This window comes from Nerophis ophidion, linkage group LG11 (genome assembly GCF_033978795.1).
Source record: "Nerophis ophidion isolate RoL-2023_Sa linkage group LG11, RoL_Noph_v1.0, whole genome shotgun sequence".
NCBI classification, from domain to species: domain Eukaryota; kingdom Metazoa; phylum Chordata; class Actinopteri; order Syngnathiformes; family Syngnathidae; genus Nerophis; species Nerophis ophidion.
In genome coordinates, this window is record NC_084621.1 from 18,395,331 (window position 1) to 18,412,786 (window position 17,456).

The 17,456-nt window shown below is 34.9% G+C and overlaps 1 protein-coding gene across 4 annotated transcripts in view; it reads left to right on the forward strand.

Moving 5' to 3' along the window:
* Window positions 1–17,456, forward strand: part of myh14 (myosin, heavy chain 14, non-muscle) — a 145,342-nt gene that overhangs the window by 51,081 nt on the left and 76,805 nt on the right. For all 4 annotated transcript variants that reach the window (XM_061915238.1, XM_061915237.1, XM_061915239.1 and 1 more), the window contains exons 8-13: window positions 122–214; window positions 3,804–3,867; window positions 5,230–5,328; window positions 5,391–5,534; window positions 5,597–5,811; window positions 16,025–16,177. In XM_061915238.1, coding sequence (XP_061771222.1) covers window positions 122–214; window positions 3,804–3,867; window positions 5,230–5,328; window positions 5,391–5,534; window positions 5,597–5,811; window positions 16,025–16,177 — 768 coding nt within the window. The remainder of the gene's footprint in view (window positions 1–121; window positions 215–3,803; window positions 3,868–5,229; window positions 5,329–5,390; window positions 5,535–5,596; window positions 5,812–16,024; window positions 16,178–17,456) is intronic.

Sequence of the window (17,456 nt, forward strand, 5' to 3'; positions counted from 1 at the left end):
GTGTGGACCTCATTCCTGACTGTCCACACACACACACACACACACACACATCTTATCTTGTGTCTTTCACATTTGTATCGTGTGCTGAGCTAATTTTGTGTGTGTGTGTGTGTGTGTGCAGGGAGAGCTGGAGAGACAGCTCCTGCAAGCCAACCCCATCCTGGAGGCTTTCGGCAACGCTAAAACGGTGAAGAATGACAACTCCTCCAGATTTGTAAGTCACACTAAAACATTGTCAAGCTCCAATAGTTGTTAACAATGTTAATGAATGAGTGTGTGTGTGTGTGTGTGTGTCATATATACATCAATGTATCTGACATCTTTTATACATCATATATGACATTATATATTACACATTGTACATCATATATTATACTTTATGCGTCATATATTATACATCATATATTACATATTGTACATCATATATGACATATTATACTTCATATATGGCATTATTCATCATATGACAAATTATACATCACATATTATACATCATATATTATACATCATATTACATATTGTACATCATATGTGACATACAACATGACACATTATACATTATATATGACACATTATACAATATATATTATATATTATGCATCAAATATTACATATACATCATATATAACGTAGTATACATCATACATCACATATTATATATGACATATTTTACATCAAATAGTATATATTATACATCATATATGACATAATATGCACCATTTATTACATATTATACATCATATATTACACATTAGACATCATATATTGTCTATTATATATCATATATTACATATTGGTCATCATATATGACATATTATACATCATATATGACATTATTAATTATATATGACACATTAAACATAATATAGATGATACATGATGTATTACAGATTACACATCATATATTAAACATATGACGTATAATACATTATACATCACATATTATACATCATGTATGATGTATAATACGTCATAAATCACATATTATACATCATATGTGACATAATATATAATATATGATGTATAATGTCATATTATATAAGACATATTATACATCATATATTATACATCATATATGACATATACATCATATATATTATACATCATATATGACATATACATCATATATACTATACATCATATATGACATAATATGCACCATTTATTACATATTATACATCAAATATTACACATTATACATCATATATTACACATTATCCATCATATTTTGTCTATTATATATCATATATTACATATTGGTCATCATATATGACATATTATACATCATATATGACATTAATTATATATGACACATTAAACATAATATAGATGATACATGATGTATTACATATTACACATCATACATTAAACATGTATGACGTATAATACATCATACATCACATATTATACATCATGTATGATGTATAATACATCATACATCACATATTATACATCATATATGACATAATATATAATATATGATGTATAATATGTCATATAAGATATGACATATTATACACCATATATGACATATTATACATCATATATATTATACATCATATATGACATATTATACATCATATATATTATACATCATATATGACATATTATACATCATATATATTATACATCATATATGACATATACATCATATGTGACATAGTAAGCATCATATATATTATACATCATATATGACATATACATCATATATTATATTGCATACATCATGACATATTCATCATACTGTATATGACATTATATATTATATATTATACATCATATGACATATTATCCATCATATATTATTCATCATATTTGACATGTTATACATCATGACATATTATACATTATATATTTTACATCATATATGACATATTATACATTATATATTATACATCATATATGACAGATTATACATTATATATTATACATCATATATGACATATTATACATTATATATTATACATCATATATGACATATTATACATCATGTATGACATATTATACATCACATATGACATATTATACATCAATCCATCGATTTTCTACCACTTGTCCCTTCTGAGGTCATGGGGAGTGCTGGAGCCTAATTCAGCATATTATACATCATATATTACCGGTATATATTATACATCATATATTACATATTGTACATCATATATTATACATCATATATAACATAGCATACATCATACATGATGTATAATACGTAATATATATGACATATTTTACATCAAATAGTATATGTTATACATCATATATGACATAATATACACCATATATTACATATTATACATCAAATATTACACGTTATAATCATACATATTATATATCATATATTACATATTGGTCATCATATATGACATTATTTATTATATATGACACATGCATCATATAGATTATACATGATGTATTACATATTACACATCATATATGACGTATAATACATCATACATTACATTATACATATATGACATATTATACATCATACATTACATTATACATATATGACATATTATACATCATACATTACGTATTGTACATCATATATGACTTATTATACATCATATGTGACATTATTCATTATAATGACACATTGTACATCATATTACACATGAGATATTACATATTAGACATGTATTATACATCATATATGACATATTAAACATCATACATCACATATTATACATCATATATACGACATATTAAACATCATGATCACATATTATACATCATATTTGACATATATAATATATGATGTATATGTCATATTATATATGACGTATTATACATCATATATTATGCATCATATATGACATATTTTACATCATATAATATGTATTATACATCATATATGACATATTAAACATTATATGACATATTATAATCATATATTATATATTGTACATCACATTGTACCCCGCCTCCCGCCCGATTGTAGCTGAGATAGGCACCAGCGAACCCAAAGGGAATAAGCGGTAGAAAATGGATGGATGGATGGACATCATATATGACATATTATATATCATATGTGACATTATTCATTATGACACATTGTACATCATATTATACATGATATATTACATATTATTAGGGCTTCACGGTGGCAGAGGGGTTAGTGCGTCTGCCTCACAATACGAAGTTCCTGCAATCCTGGGTTCAAATCCAGGCTCGGGATCTTTCTGTGTGGAGTTTGCATGTTCTCCCCGTGAATGCGTGGGTTCCCTCCGGGTACTCCGGCTTCCTCCCACTTCCAAAGACATGCACCTGGGGATAGGTTGATTGGCAACACTAAATTGGCCCTAGTGTGTGAATGTGAGTGTGAATGTTGTCTGTCTATCTTTGTTGGCCCTGCGATGAGGTGGCGACTTGTCCAGGGTGTACCCTGCCTTCCGCCTGATTGTAGCTGAGATAGGCGCCAGCGCCCCCCGCAACCCCGAAAAGGAATAAGCGGTAGAAAATGGATGGATGGATGGATATTACATATTATACATCATATATTATACATCATATATGACAAATTAAACATCATACCTCACATATGACATATATAATATATCATGTATAATACGTCATATTTATATATGACGTATTATACATCATATATGACATTTTACATCATATAATATGTATTATACATCATATATGACATGTTATACATCATATATAACACATTATACATCATATATTATACATCATATATTACACATAATACGTCGTCTATTACATATTACATTTTGTGAGAGTGATACAGACAATTATTGGCATGTCAGTAAAAGTGGACTCTGTCTTTCTTCCCTCAGGGTAAATTCATCCGCATCAACTTCGACGTGGCGGGGTACATCGTGGGCGCCAACATCGAGACCTGTATCCTTGATTGATTGATACTTTTATTAGTAGATTCTTGTTTAAGTCGGGGTCCACGTTAATCAATTCATGGTACAAATATATACTATCAGCATAATACAGTCTTCACACAGGTTAATCATCATAGTATGTACATTCAATTATTTACATATTTACAATCCGGCGGGTGGGGTGAGGAGTTTTGGTTGATATCAGTACTTCAGTCATCAACAATTGCATCATCAGAGAAATGGACATTGAAACAGTGTAGGTCTGACTTAGTAGGATATGTACAGCCAGCAGAGAACATAGTGAGTTCAGATAGCATAAGAACAAGTAAATAATTACATTATTTACATTAGGGTATTTATAATCCGGGAAGACGGGATGTGAATGGAGGAGGGTGTTAGTAAAGGGTTGAAGTTGCCTGGAGGTGTTTTAGAGCGGTTTTGAAGGAATATAGAGATGCACTTACTTTTACACCTGTTGGGAGTGCATTCCACATTGATGTGGCATAGAAAGTGAATGAGTTAAGACCTTTGTTGGATCGGAATTGTCACAGGTAGTTGGTGGTGAACCCCAAAATGCAGAGATGGAGGCAGGCATGGAATGTGAAAACATGATTTAATTAATACTAAGACAAAAACAAAACCAAAAGGGTACAAACACAAAGCCCGCACGAGGCAGATAATCAAACAAAAGGAGCTAGCCTGGGAGCTAGAAAATAACGAACAGGAGCTTAGCGCGGAAGCTAGCGGGTAGCGAACAGGCAAACAGGAGTCGTACTTGTATGATGAAAAATAAAACAGAAGCAGGGAACAAAAAACAGTAAGCTACAAACATCAACTGAATATAGCTTACCGCTACGCTGCAAAGACAAGGTACGACACGACAGGAGCAATAACACATCACAAGAGCGACTAGACGTGACATCGACAAGACAATACAATGATCCAGCAACAGACACAAGACAAAGCAGGTACAAATAGGAGCAGGCTGATTGGCAACAGGTGTGGCCAGGTGCAAATCAGCCGCAGCTGAGGAGGAACACAGCACTCAGGGAACAAGACAGGACGCTGACAAAATAAGAGCACTAGACAGGAACTAAAGACAGGAGATACTAAACACAGAGGAAACAGACAAATGCAGAGGAAAAAAATAAAACATAGACAATCTGGGTTTAACGTGGTTTGTGGAGTTCCCCCTGGTGTTGTGGTTATGGCGGTCATTTACTTTAAGGAAGTAGTTTGACATGTACTTCGGTATCACGGAGGTGTAGCGGATTTTATAGACCAGGCTCAGTGCAAGTTGTTTTACTCTTCCTCCCAAGTGTCCCGCGCACACTTTCTTTCTGGTCACCCTCCTTAACTGCTCCCACCTCAGACCTGCTGGAGAAGTCCCGGGCCACCCGCCAGGCCAAGGAGGAGCGCACCTTCCACATCTTCTACCAGATGTTGCACGGCGCCTCTGAGGAGACTAAAAGTGAGTCAGCCAAGGACTCGGCAGTCCGGATTTTGTCCTCACCTCTTTGTACCCGCCCGCAGAGGACCTGCTGTTAGGCACCGCAGACCAGTACCGCTTTCTCAGCGGGGGTGCCGTAAATGTCCCCGGTCAGAGTGACTCCGAGAACTTCACCCAGACCATGGACTCCATGGGCATCATGGGCTTCAACCCGGAAGAGCTGATGTGTAAGCGGAGAAAAACGTGTTGAATTGTGGCCACCTTCCCTGACGCCGCCGTGTCCTCTCAGCCATGCTGAAGGTCATCTCCGCCGTGCTCCAGTTCGGCAACATCTCCTTCACCAAGGAGAAGAACCAAGACCAGGCCTCCATGCCCGACAACACGGCGGCCCAGAAGCTCTGCCACCTGCTGGCCATCAACGTGCTGGAGTTCACCCGGGCCATCCTCAACCCCAGGATCAAAGTGGGCCGGGAGTACGTGCAGAAGGCCCAGACCAAGGAACAGGTACTACTTCCTTGTGACGAGAGAAAACAAGCCGTCGTTACTCCAAAAAATATAAAATCGACGTTTAGATCTGAAGTTGAACTGGAGATTTAAGTGTTGAAAGTAACTCAATAACAACTGGGGGCCTTTTGGATCCCCAAAACCTTTTTTTCTACTGTCAGTGTTCAAAAAATATGAATCTTGTCGTAGTTACAGACCCAAATATTTTGCATCAAATAATCCACTTTGAAATGTTTTTTGGGGCAAAAATGTTGCATATTTTGGGTTTTTGCCATAAACAAACTTTACTTTTCTTTTGATAAAAAAAAGGCATGAAACAAAAAATACATTTAAAAAACATCCTAAAATAATTCTCAAGTTGATCAAGGGACTTAAGTGTTAAAAGTAAAAACTAAAAAGAAAAAAAGTATGACTTATTTGTTCAACTTTGAGTGGGATACTTTGGAATTCATGGAATTTATTTTAAACGGTCATTGTTCCAAAAAATTATTAATTAAAATCAAAGTTTTTAGGAATTTCTTAAGGCTCCAGTTACTTCACATCAATTATTCAACCCAAAAAAATGTTGCAGAAAAATGTTGCATATTTTGGGGTTTTGCCATAAAAAAAAACATTAGTTTTCTTCTGATAAAAAGTCATAAAACATATAAGTAAAAAAATAAAAAAAACACCTTAAAATCAACGGAAAGATCTGAAGTTGATCAAGGGACTTAAGTGTTAAAAGTAAAAAAATAAAAAGTATTGTTTCACTTTTGAGTGTGATCCTTTGGAATTTATGGACATTTTTAAACGATCATTGTTCCAAAAAATGATTAATCAAAATCAACATTTTTGGGAAGTTTTTAAGGCTCCAATTACTTCACATCAATTATTCAACAAAAAAAAAATGTTGCATATTTTGGGTTTTTGCCCTAAAAAAAAACTAAGTTTACTTTTGATAAAAAAGTCATAAAACATATAAATAAATTTAAAAAAAACACCTTAAAATTTCAAAGTGGAACGTTTTTTTGGGCAAAAATGTTGCATATTTTGGGTTTTTGCCATAAACAAACTTTACTTTTCTTTTGATTAAAAAAAAAGGCATGAAACAAAAAATACATTTAAAAAACACCCTAAAATCGACAGATAATTCTGAAGTTGATCAAGGGACTTAAGTGTTAAAAGTAAAAACTAAAAAGAAAAAAAGTATGACTTATTTGTTTACTTTGAGTGGGATACTTTGGAATTCATGGAATTTATTTTAAACGGTCATTGTTCCAAAAAATTATTAATTAAAATCTAAGTTTTTGGGAATTTTTTAAAGCTCCAGTTACTTCACATCAATTATTCAACCCAAAAAAATGTTGCAGAAAAATGTTGCATATTTTGGGGTTTTGCCATTAAAAAAAAAACAACATTAGTTTTCTTTTGATAAAAAAGTCATAAAACATATAAATAAAAAAAATTAAAAAACACCTTAAAATCAACGGAAAGATTTGAAGTTGATCAAGGGACTTAAGTGTTAAAAGTAAAAAAATAAAAAGTATTGTTTCACTTTTGAGTGGGATCCTTTGGAATTTATGGACATTTTTAAACGATCATTGTTCCAAAAAATGATTAATCAAAATCAACATTTTTAGGAAGTTTTTAAGGCTCCAATTACTTCACATCAATTATTCAACTAAAAAAAATGTTGCCGAAAAATGTTGCATATTTTGGGTTTTTGCCCCCCCAAAAAAACTAAGTTTACTTTTGATTAAAAAAAAGTCATAAAACATATAAATAAATTTAAAAAAACACCTTAAAATCGACAGATAGATCTGAAGTTGATCAAATATTCCACTTTGAAATGTTTTTTTGGGCTAAAATGTTGCATATTTTGGGTTTTTGCCATAAACAAACTTCACTTTTCTTTTGATAAAAAAAGGCATGAAACAAAAAATACATTTAAAAAACATCCTAAAATCGACGGATAATTCTGAAGTTGATCAAGGGACTTAAGTGTTAAAAGTAAAAACTAAAAAGAAAAAAAGTATGACTTATTTGTTCAACTTTGAGCGGGATACTTTGGAATTCATGGAATTTATTTTAAACGGTCATTGTTCCAAAAAATTATTAATTAAAATTAAAGTTTTGGGGAATTTTTTAAGGCTCCAGTTACTTCACATCAATTATTCAACCCAAAAAAATGTTGCAGAAAAATGTTGCATATTTTGGGGTTTTGCCATAAAAAAAAAAAAAAAACATTAGTTTTCTTTTGATTAAAAATTCATAAAACATATAAATAAAAAAGTAAAAAAACACTTTAAAATCAACGGAAAGATCTGAAATTGATCAAGGGACTTAAGTGTTAAAAGTAAAAAAATAAAAAGTATTGTTTCACTTTTGAGTGGGATCCTTTGGAATTTATGGACATTTTTAAACGATCATTGTTCCAAAAAATGATTAATCAAAATCAACATTTTTGGGAAGTTTTTAAGGCTCCAATTACTTCACATCAATTATTCAACTAAAAAAAAATGTTGCATATTTTGGGTTTTTGCCCTAAAAAAAAACTAAGTTTACTTTTGATAAAAAAGTCATAAAACATATAAATAAATTTAAAAAAAACACCTTAAAATTTCAAAGTGGAATGTTTTTTTGGGCAAAAATGTTGCATATTTTGGGTTTTTGCCATAAACAAACTTTACTTTTCTTTTGATTAAAAAAAAAGGCATGAAACAAAAAATACATTTAGAAAACACCCTACAATCGACGGATAATTCTGAAGTTGATCAAGGGACTTAAGTGTTAAAAGTAAAAACTAAAAAGAAAAAAAGTATGACTTATTTGTTCAACTTTGAGTGGGATACTTTGGAATTCATGGAATTTATTCTAAACGGTCATTGTTCCAAAAAAATATTAATTAAAATCTAAGTTTTTGGGAATTTTTTAAAGCTCCAGTTACTTCACATCAATTATTCAACCCAAAAAAATGTTGCAGAAAAATGTTGCATATTTTGGGGTTTTGCCATTAAAAAAAACATTAGTTTTCTTCTGATTGAAAAGTCATAAAACATATAAATAAAAAAATAAAAAAACACTTTAAAATCAACGGAAAGATCTGAAGTTGATCAAGGGACTTAAGTGTTAAAAGTAAAAAAATAAAAAGTATTGGTTCACTTTTGAGTGGGATCCTTTGGAATTTATGGACATTTTTAAACGATCATTGTTCCAAAAAACGATTAATCAAAATCAACATTTTTGGGAAGTTTTTAAGGCTCCAATTACTTCACATCAATTATTCAACTAAAAAAAATCTTGCCGAAAAATGTTGCATATTTTGGGTTTTTGCCCTAAAATAAAACTAAGTTTACTTTTGCTAAAAAAGTCATAAAACATAAATAAATTTAAAAAACACCTTAAAATCGACAGATAGATCTGAAGTTGATCAAATATTCCACTTAGAAATGTTTTTTTGGGCAAAAATGTTGCATATTTTGGGTTTTTGCCAAAAACAAACTTTACTTTTCTTTTGATTAAAAAAAAGGCATGAAACAAAAAATACATTTAAAAAAACACCCTAAAATCGACGGATAATTCTGAAGTTGATCAAGGGACTTAAGTGTTAAAAGTAAAAACTAAAAAGAAAAAAAGTATGACTTATTTGTTCAACTTTGAGTGGGATACTTTGGAATTTATGGAATTTATTTTAAACGGTCATTGTTCCAAAAAATTATTAATTAAAATCAAAGTTTTAAGGAATTTCTTAAGGCTCCAGTTACTTCACATCAATTATTCAACCCAAAAAAATGTTGCAGAAAAATGTTGCATATTTTGGGGTTTTGCCATAAAAAAAAACAACATTATCTTTCTTTTGATAAAAAAGTCATAAAACATATAAATAAAAATTTTTTAAAAAACACCTTAAAATCAACGGAAAGATCTGAAGTTGATCAAGGGACTTAAGTGTTAAAAGTAAAAACTAAAAACAAAAAAAGTATGACTTATTTGTTCAACTTTGAGTGGGATACTTTGGAATTCATGGAATTTATTTTAAACGGTCATTGTTCCAAAAAATTATTAATTAAAATCAAAGTTTTAAGGAATTTCTTAAGGCTCCAGTTACTTCACATCAATTATTCAACCCAAAAAAATGTTGCAGAAAAATGTTGCATATTTTGGGGTTTTGCCATAAAAAAAAAAACGTTATCTTTCTTTTGATAAAAAAGTCATAAAACATATAAATAAAAAAAATTAAAAAACACCTTAAAATCAACGGAAAGATCTGAAGTTGATCAAGGGACTTAGTATTGTTTCACTTTTGAGTGGGATCCTTTGGAATTTATGGACATTTTTAAACGATCACTGTTCCAAAAAATGATTAATCAAAATCAACATTTTTGGGAAGTTTTTAAGGCTCCAATTACTTCACATCAATTATTCAACTAAAAAAAATGTTGCCGAAAAATGTTGCATATTTTGGGTTTTTGCCCTAAAAAAAAACAAGTTTACTTTTGATAAAAAAAAGTCATAAAACATATAAATAAATTTTAAAAAACACATTAAAATCGACAGATCTGAAGTTGATCAAGGGACTTAAGTGTTGAAAGTCAAAAGAAAAAAAAGTATGACTTAAACTTTTAAGTGGGATCCTTTGGAATTTATGGAATTCATGGAAATGGTTATTATTCCCAAAAAATATGAATTAAAATGAACGTTTTTAGGCATTTTTTAAGGCTCAAATTACTTCACATCAATTGTTCAACTGAAAAAAATGTTGCAGAAAAATTTTGCATATTTCGGGTTTTTGACATAAAAATACTAAGTTTTCTTTTGATAAAAAAAGTCATAAAACACATTTAAAAAAAAAAAAAAAAAAAACTTAAAATCGAGGTGTAGATCTGAAGTTGAACTGTAGCTTTAAGTGTTGAAAGGAACTATGTGATATATTTCAAACACTTACTAGTGGGGGCCTTTTGGATCCCAAAACCTTTTTTTAACACTAAGCGTTCAAAAAATATGAATGTTGTCAATATTTCAGACCCAAATATTTTGCATGAAATATTCCTCTTTGAAATGTTTTTTTGGGCAAAAATGTTGCTTATATTTGGGTTTTGCCATAAAAAAAAATTTTCATTTTTTTTTGATAAAAAAGGCATGAAACAAAAAATAAATTAATTAAAAAAAAAAAACTTAAAATCGATGGATTGATCTGAAGTTGATCAAGGGACTTAAGTGTTGAAAGTAAAAAAAAAAAAAATAGTATGACTTATTTGTTAAACTTTTGAGTGGGATCCTTTGGAATTCATGGAGTTTATTTTAAACGGTCATTGTTCCAAAAAATTATTAATCAAAATCAAAGTTTTTGGGAATTTTTTAAGGCTCCAATTGCTTCACATCAATATGTTGCCGAAAAGTTTTGCATATTTTGGGTTTTTGCCAATTTTCTTTTGATAAAAAAGCCATGAAACAAATTTTAAAAAATATTTTAAAAAAAAAAACCTTAAAATCGACGGATGGATTTGAAGTTGATCAAGGGACTTAAATGTTGAAAGTTAAAAAAAAAAAGTATGACTTAAACTTTTGAGTGGGATCCTTTGGAATTCATAGAAATGGTTATTGTTCCAAAAAAAACTATTAAAATGTGAAGTGAAGTGAATTATATTTATATAGCGCTTTTTCTCTAGTGACTCAAAGCGCTTTACATAGTGACACCCAATATCTAAGTTACATACAAACCAGTGTGGGTGGCACTGGGAGCAGGTGGGTAAAGTGTCTTGCCCAAGGACACAACGGCAGTGACTAGGATGGCGGAAGTGGGAATCGAACCTGCAACCCTCAAGTTGCTGGCACGGCCACTCTACCAACCGAGCTAAACGTTTTGGGGAATTTTTTTTAGGCTTCATTTACTTCACATCAATTATTCAACTCAAAAAAATGTTGCCGAAAAATGTTGCATATTTATATTTGCATATAGACCCAGGACACGTTGGGAAGACTATGTCTCCCGGCTGGCCTGGGAACGCCTCGGGATCCCCCGGGAAGAGCTAGACGAAGTGGCTGGGGAGAGGGAAGTCTGGGCTTCCCTGCTTAGGCTGCTGCCCCCGCGACCCGACCTCGGATAAGCGGAAGATGATGGATGGATGGATGGAAGTCCGCCATCACTGGCCTTTGAGTGACAAAACATGTTGGCCAATCAGAATTGTTGAGTCTTGCGTCCTCGCGTCTCGCCAATCAGTGCTAAAGAAAACAGCAAGTTTGTGTGCTGCAGTGGAAGCAGTCACTACGCTAATAACCATCATAACGAACTACGTGCTCTTTGGAAAAAGTTTTGACTGTGACTAGGCCTGGTCCAATAGTCAATAAGTCCCTTAATTGAACGATACTTACCCGAGATCGATATATTACTGTCTTTCTTTTCTTAGTCCCTTGCTTCAAACGGGTAGAAAGAGGTCTCACTCTGTGCATTGCTCTTAGCCCCTTAGCGTGTTTATTTAACAGTCGAATTAACTGAACGCTTGCTCCTGATGGGTGCTGGTTGGCGCCTTGCATGGCAGCTCCCTCCATCAGTGTGTGAATGAGTGTGTGAATGGGTAAATGTGGAAGTAGTGTCAAAGCGCTTTGAGTACCTTGAAGGTAGAAAAGCGCTATACAAGTACAACCCATTTATCATTTATTTTGGGTTTTTGCCATAAAAAAACTTTAATTTTCATTTGATAAAAAAGGCATGAAACAAATTAAAAAATTAAGATAAAAAAACCTTAAAATCGACGGATAGATCTGAAGTTGATCAAGGGACTTAAGTATTGAAAGTAAAAAAAAAAGAAAAAAGTATGACTTAAACTTTTGAGTGGGATCCTTTGGAATTCATGGAAATGGTTATTGTTCCAAAAAAAAATTAATTAAAATCAAAGTTTTTGGGAATTTTTTTAAGGCTCCAATTACTTCACATCAATTATTCAACTGAATATATTTCAAACATTTACTAGTGGGGGCCTTTTGGATCCGCAAAACCTTTTTTTTATACTGTCAGTGTTCAAAAAATATTAATTTTGTCATAGTCGCAGACCCAAATATTTTGTGTGAAATATTCCACTTTTGGGGGGCAAAAATGTTGCTTATTTAGGGTTTTTGCCATGAAAAAAAAAATTAGTTTTCTTGTGGTAAAAAAGGCATGAAACAAAAAATAAATTAATTAATTAAAAAAAAACACCCTAAAATCGATGTTTAGGGACTTAAGTGTTGAAAGTTAAAAAAAAAGAAAAAAGTATGACTTATTTTGAGTGGGATCCTTTTGAATTCATGGAATTTTTTTTAAACGGTCATTGTTCCAAAAAATTATTAATTAAAATCAAGTTTTGGGGAATTTTTTAAGGCTCCAGTTACTGAACATCCATTTTTCAACTAAAAAAAATGTTGCCGAAAAATGTGGCGTATTTTGGGTTTTTGATCATAAAACATATAAATAAACACCTTAAAATTGACGGATAGATCCACTTTGAAATGTTTTCATGGGCAAAAATGTTGCATAATTTGGGTTTTTGCTATAAAAAACGTTTTTTTTTTTCATAAGGAAGGGCATAGAACATTTTTTTTTAAAAGCAGTCTTGTTCACGAGTGAGGGAAGAGTGGATCGTTTGATCGACAGGCGGATCGGTGCGGCGTCTTCAGTAATGCGGACGCTGTATGGATCCGTTGTGGTGAAGAAGGAGCTGAGCCGGAAGGCAAACCTCTCAACTTACCGGTGGATCTACGTTCCCATCCTCACCTATGTTAATGACCCAAAGGACAAGATCACGGGTACAAGCGGCCGGATGGTGGGACTCTCCCTTAAAGAGATAGGATGAGATGTTCTGTCCTCCGGCCACTGCCCCTCCACATGGAGCGGAGCCAGATGAGCTTTTTCGGGCATCTGTTCCCCGTACGCCTCCCTAGGGAGGTGTTTAGGACACCTTCGACCGGTAGGAGGCCAGAGGAAAGACCCAGGACACGTTAGGGAGACTATGTCTCCCGGGAAGACCTGGACGAAGTGGCTGGAACGAGGGAAGTCTGGGCTTCTCTGCTTAAGCTGCTGCCCCCGTGACCTCACCGCACATAAGTGGAAGAAAATGGATGGATGGTCTTAAAGGGGAACATTATCACCAGACCTATGTAAGCGTCAATATATACCTTGATGTTGCAGAAAAAAGACCATATGTTTTTTAACCGATTTCCGAACTCTAAATGGGTGAATTTTGGCAAATTAAACGCCTTTCTATTATTCGCTCTCAGAGGTAGTCAATCCGCCATTTTCTCAAACATATTATAAACATCGAGTCTAATCAGCTCTGTTATTTTCCGTTTTTTCGACTGTTTTCCGTACCTTGGAGACATCATGCCTCGTAGGTGTGTTGTCGGAGGGTGTAACAACACGATCAGGGAGGGATTCAAGTCGATTTACGTGGAGTGTGCATCGATTAGCACGGCATGCTAATCGATGCTAACATGCTATTTAGGCTAGCTGTATGTACATTTGTAGCTATATTTGCATCCAGCCTTTCCCTCCACCCACATTTAATGCCAAACAAACACTTACCAATCGACGGATTTAAGTTGCTCCAGTGTCACAAGATGCGAAAGTCCCGATCGTTTGGTCTGCACATTTAACCGGCGATGCTAAGGCAGACATGGCACAGAGATGTATGGATAACCTGCAGATGCATTTCCAACAATAAAGTCAACAAAATCACAAAGGTGAATTTTGTTGATGTTATTGACTTATGTGCTAATCAGACATATTTGGTCACAGCATGACTGCCAGCTAATCGATGCTAACATGCTATGTAGGCTAGCTGTATGTACATTTCTAGCTATATTTGCATCCAGCCTTTCCCTCCACCCACATTTAATGCCAAACAAACACTTACCAATCGACGGATTTAAGTTGCTCCAGTGTCACAAGATGCGAAAGTCCCGATCGTTTGGTCTGCACATTTTACCGGCGATGCTAAGGCAGACATGGCACAGAGATGTATGGATAACCTGCAGATGCATTCCCAACGATAAAGTCAACAAAATCACAAAGGTGAGTTTTGCTGATGTTATTGACTTATGTGCTAATCAGACATATTTGGTCACGGCATGACTGCCAGCTAATCGATGCTAACATGCTATTTAGGCTAGCTGTATGTACATTTCTAGCTATATTTGCATCCAGCCTTTCCCTCCACCCACATTTAATGCAAAACGAACACTAACAAATCGACGGATTTAAGTTGCTCCAATGTTACAAGATGCAAAAGTCCCGATCGTTTGGTCTGCACATTTTAACGGCGATGCTAAGGCAGACATGGCACAGAGATGTATGGATAACCTGCAGATGCATTTCCAACAGTAAAGTCAACGAAATCACAAAGGTGAATTTTGTTGATGTTATTGACTTATGTGCTAATCAGACATATTTGGTCGCGGCATGACTGCCAGCTAATTGATGCTAACATGCTATTTAGGCTAGCTGTATGTACATTTGTAGCTATATTTTCATCCAGCCTTTCCCTCCACCCACATTTAATGCCAAACAAACACTTACCAATCGACGGCTTTAAGTTGCTCCAGTGTCACAAGATGCGGAAGTCCCCATCGTTTGGTCTGCACATTTTACCAGCGATGCTAAGGCAAACAATCGCCGAATAGCGTCAATAGCTTTACGCTCAATAGCTTCAGTCTCTTCTTCAATTTCATTTTTGCTATCTGCCTCCATACTCCAACCATCCGTTTCAATACATGCGTAATCTGTTGAATCGCTTAAGCCGCTGAAATCCGAGTCTGAATCCGAGCTAATGTCGCTATATCTTGCTGTGCTATCCGCCATGTTGGCATCACTGGTAGAAAATGGACGATGGATTTAAAGTTAGCGAAAATCAGGCACTTTAAAGCCTTTTTTCGGGATATTCCATGATGGGTAAAATTTTGAAAAAAACTTCGAAAAATTAAATAAGCCACTGGGAACTGATTTTTATTGGTTTTAACCCTTCTGAAATTGTGATAATGTTCCCCTTTAAGCCTGCCTTCTAGTGAGCAGAGTGTATTTCCTGTGATTTATAAAATGTCCAGAAAAGTCTGAATGTTGTGATAATTATTCTGGGCTCATATAGAAAAGGTGTCTGGGCCAGATCCCGATCCAGGCTCTAGTCCTCCTATTTAGGACTCGTCGTGTGGGTAGTAAGCAGCGTGGGAATGCATCTTAACAACGTTGACGCGTCTCTTCCAACAGGCGGACTTTGCCGTGCAGGCCTTGGCCAAGGCCACCTACGAGCGGCTGTTCCGGTGGCTGGTGCACCGCATCAACCGAGCTCTGGACCGCAGACAACGGCAGGGAGCTTCCTTCATCGGCATCCTCGACATCGCCGGCTTCGAGATCTTTCAGGTGTGCTTCATGTCATGTGTGCGCTCTCCCGTCTTTTGTCAACAGAAACCCTGCTGAACTTGTCCACCAAGTCTCCAACTCAGTCAATGCATAATTCCACAGTATTCTGGACATCTGTGTTGCTGTATCTTTTGCAATTTCTTCAATGAACAATGGAGACGTCAAAGAAGAAAGCTGTAGGTGGGAAGCGGTGTATTGCAAACACAGCCGGTGTTTCATTGTTTAAATTCCCGAAAGATGACGGTGAAGCTTTGCTGTGGAACAGAGCGGTCAAGCATTTTCGGTGAGAAAATGGTGGTAATAAGTCGGCTCTTACCGTAGACATGAGCGGAGAGCTTGCGCCGTTCCTCCCTCGCCTGTCAAAGAGGCAGCTCCGGACTCTCTTGCCTCACCCCACCGGCCGCCCTTGACCGTCGGATGCTTCCACCGTGGAAGATGGAAAAAAAAAATTAAAATCGCCGGCCGCCTTCGCCTCGTCGAGAAACGTGGCTTCCCTTCGGAGACACTGGCTGTCACCACACCCCTCCGGCTTTATTTTTCCCCTGCTGTGCCAAATTCCGTTGACAAAAGTGCCAGGTTTACGCCGCTTTCTTGCCACACACTTTTGCTATTGGATTGGACCACGTTTTATTCCAGCACCGTCCAAAGCTATAAGTCGTCTCTTTTCATCGCATAATTCCACAGTATTCTGGACATCTGTGTTGCTGAATCTTTTGCAATTTGTTCAATGAAAAATGGAGACGTCAAAGAAGAAAGCTGTAGGTGCAAACACAGCCGGTGTTTCCTTGTTTACATTCCCGAAAGATGACGGTGAAGCTTTACTATGAAACAGAGCGGTCAAGCATTTTCAGTGAGAAAATGGTGGTAATAAGTCTGCTCTTACCGTAGACATGAGCGGAGAGCTTGCGCCGTTCCTCCTGCGCCTGTCAAAGAGGCAGCTGCGGACTCTCTTGCCTCACCCCACCGGCCGCCCTTGACCGTCGGATGCTTCCACCGTGGAAGATGGAAAAAAAAATTTAAAATCTCAGCCCGACCGCCTTCGCCTCGTCGAGAAACGTGGCTTCCCTTCGGAGACACTGGCGGTCACCACACCCCTCCGGCTTTATTTTTCCCCTGCTGTGCCAAATTCCGTTGACAAAAGTGCCAGGTTTACACCGCTTTCTTGCCACACACTATTGCTATTTGATTGGACCACATTTTATTCCAGCACCGTCCAAAGCTATAAGTCGTCTCTTTTCATCGCATAATTCCACAGTATTCTGGACTTTTGTGTTGCTGA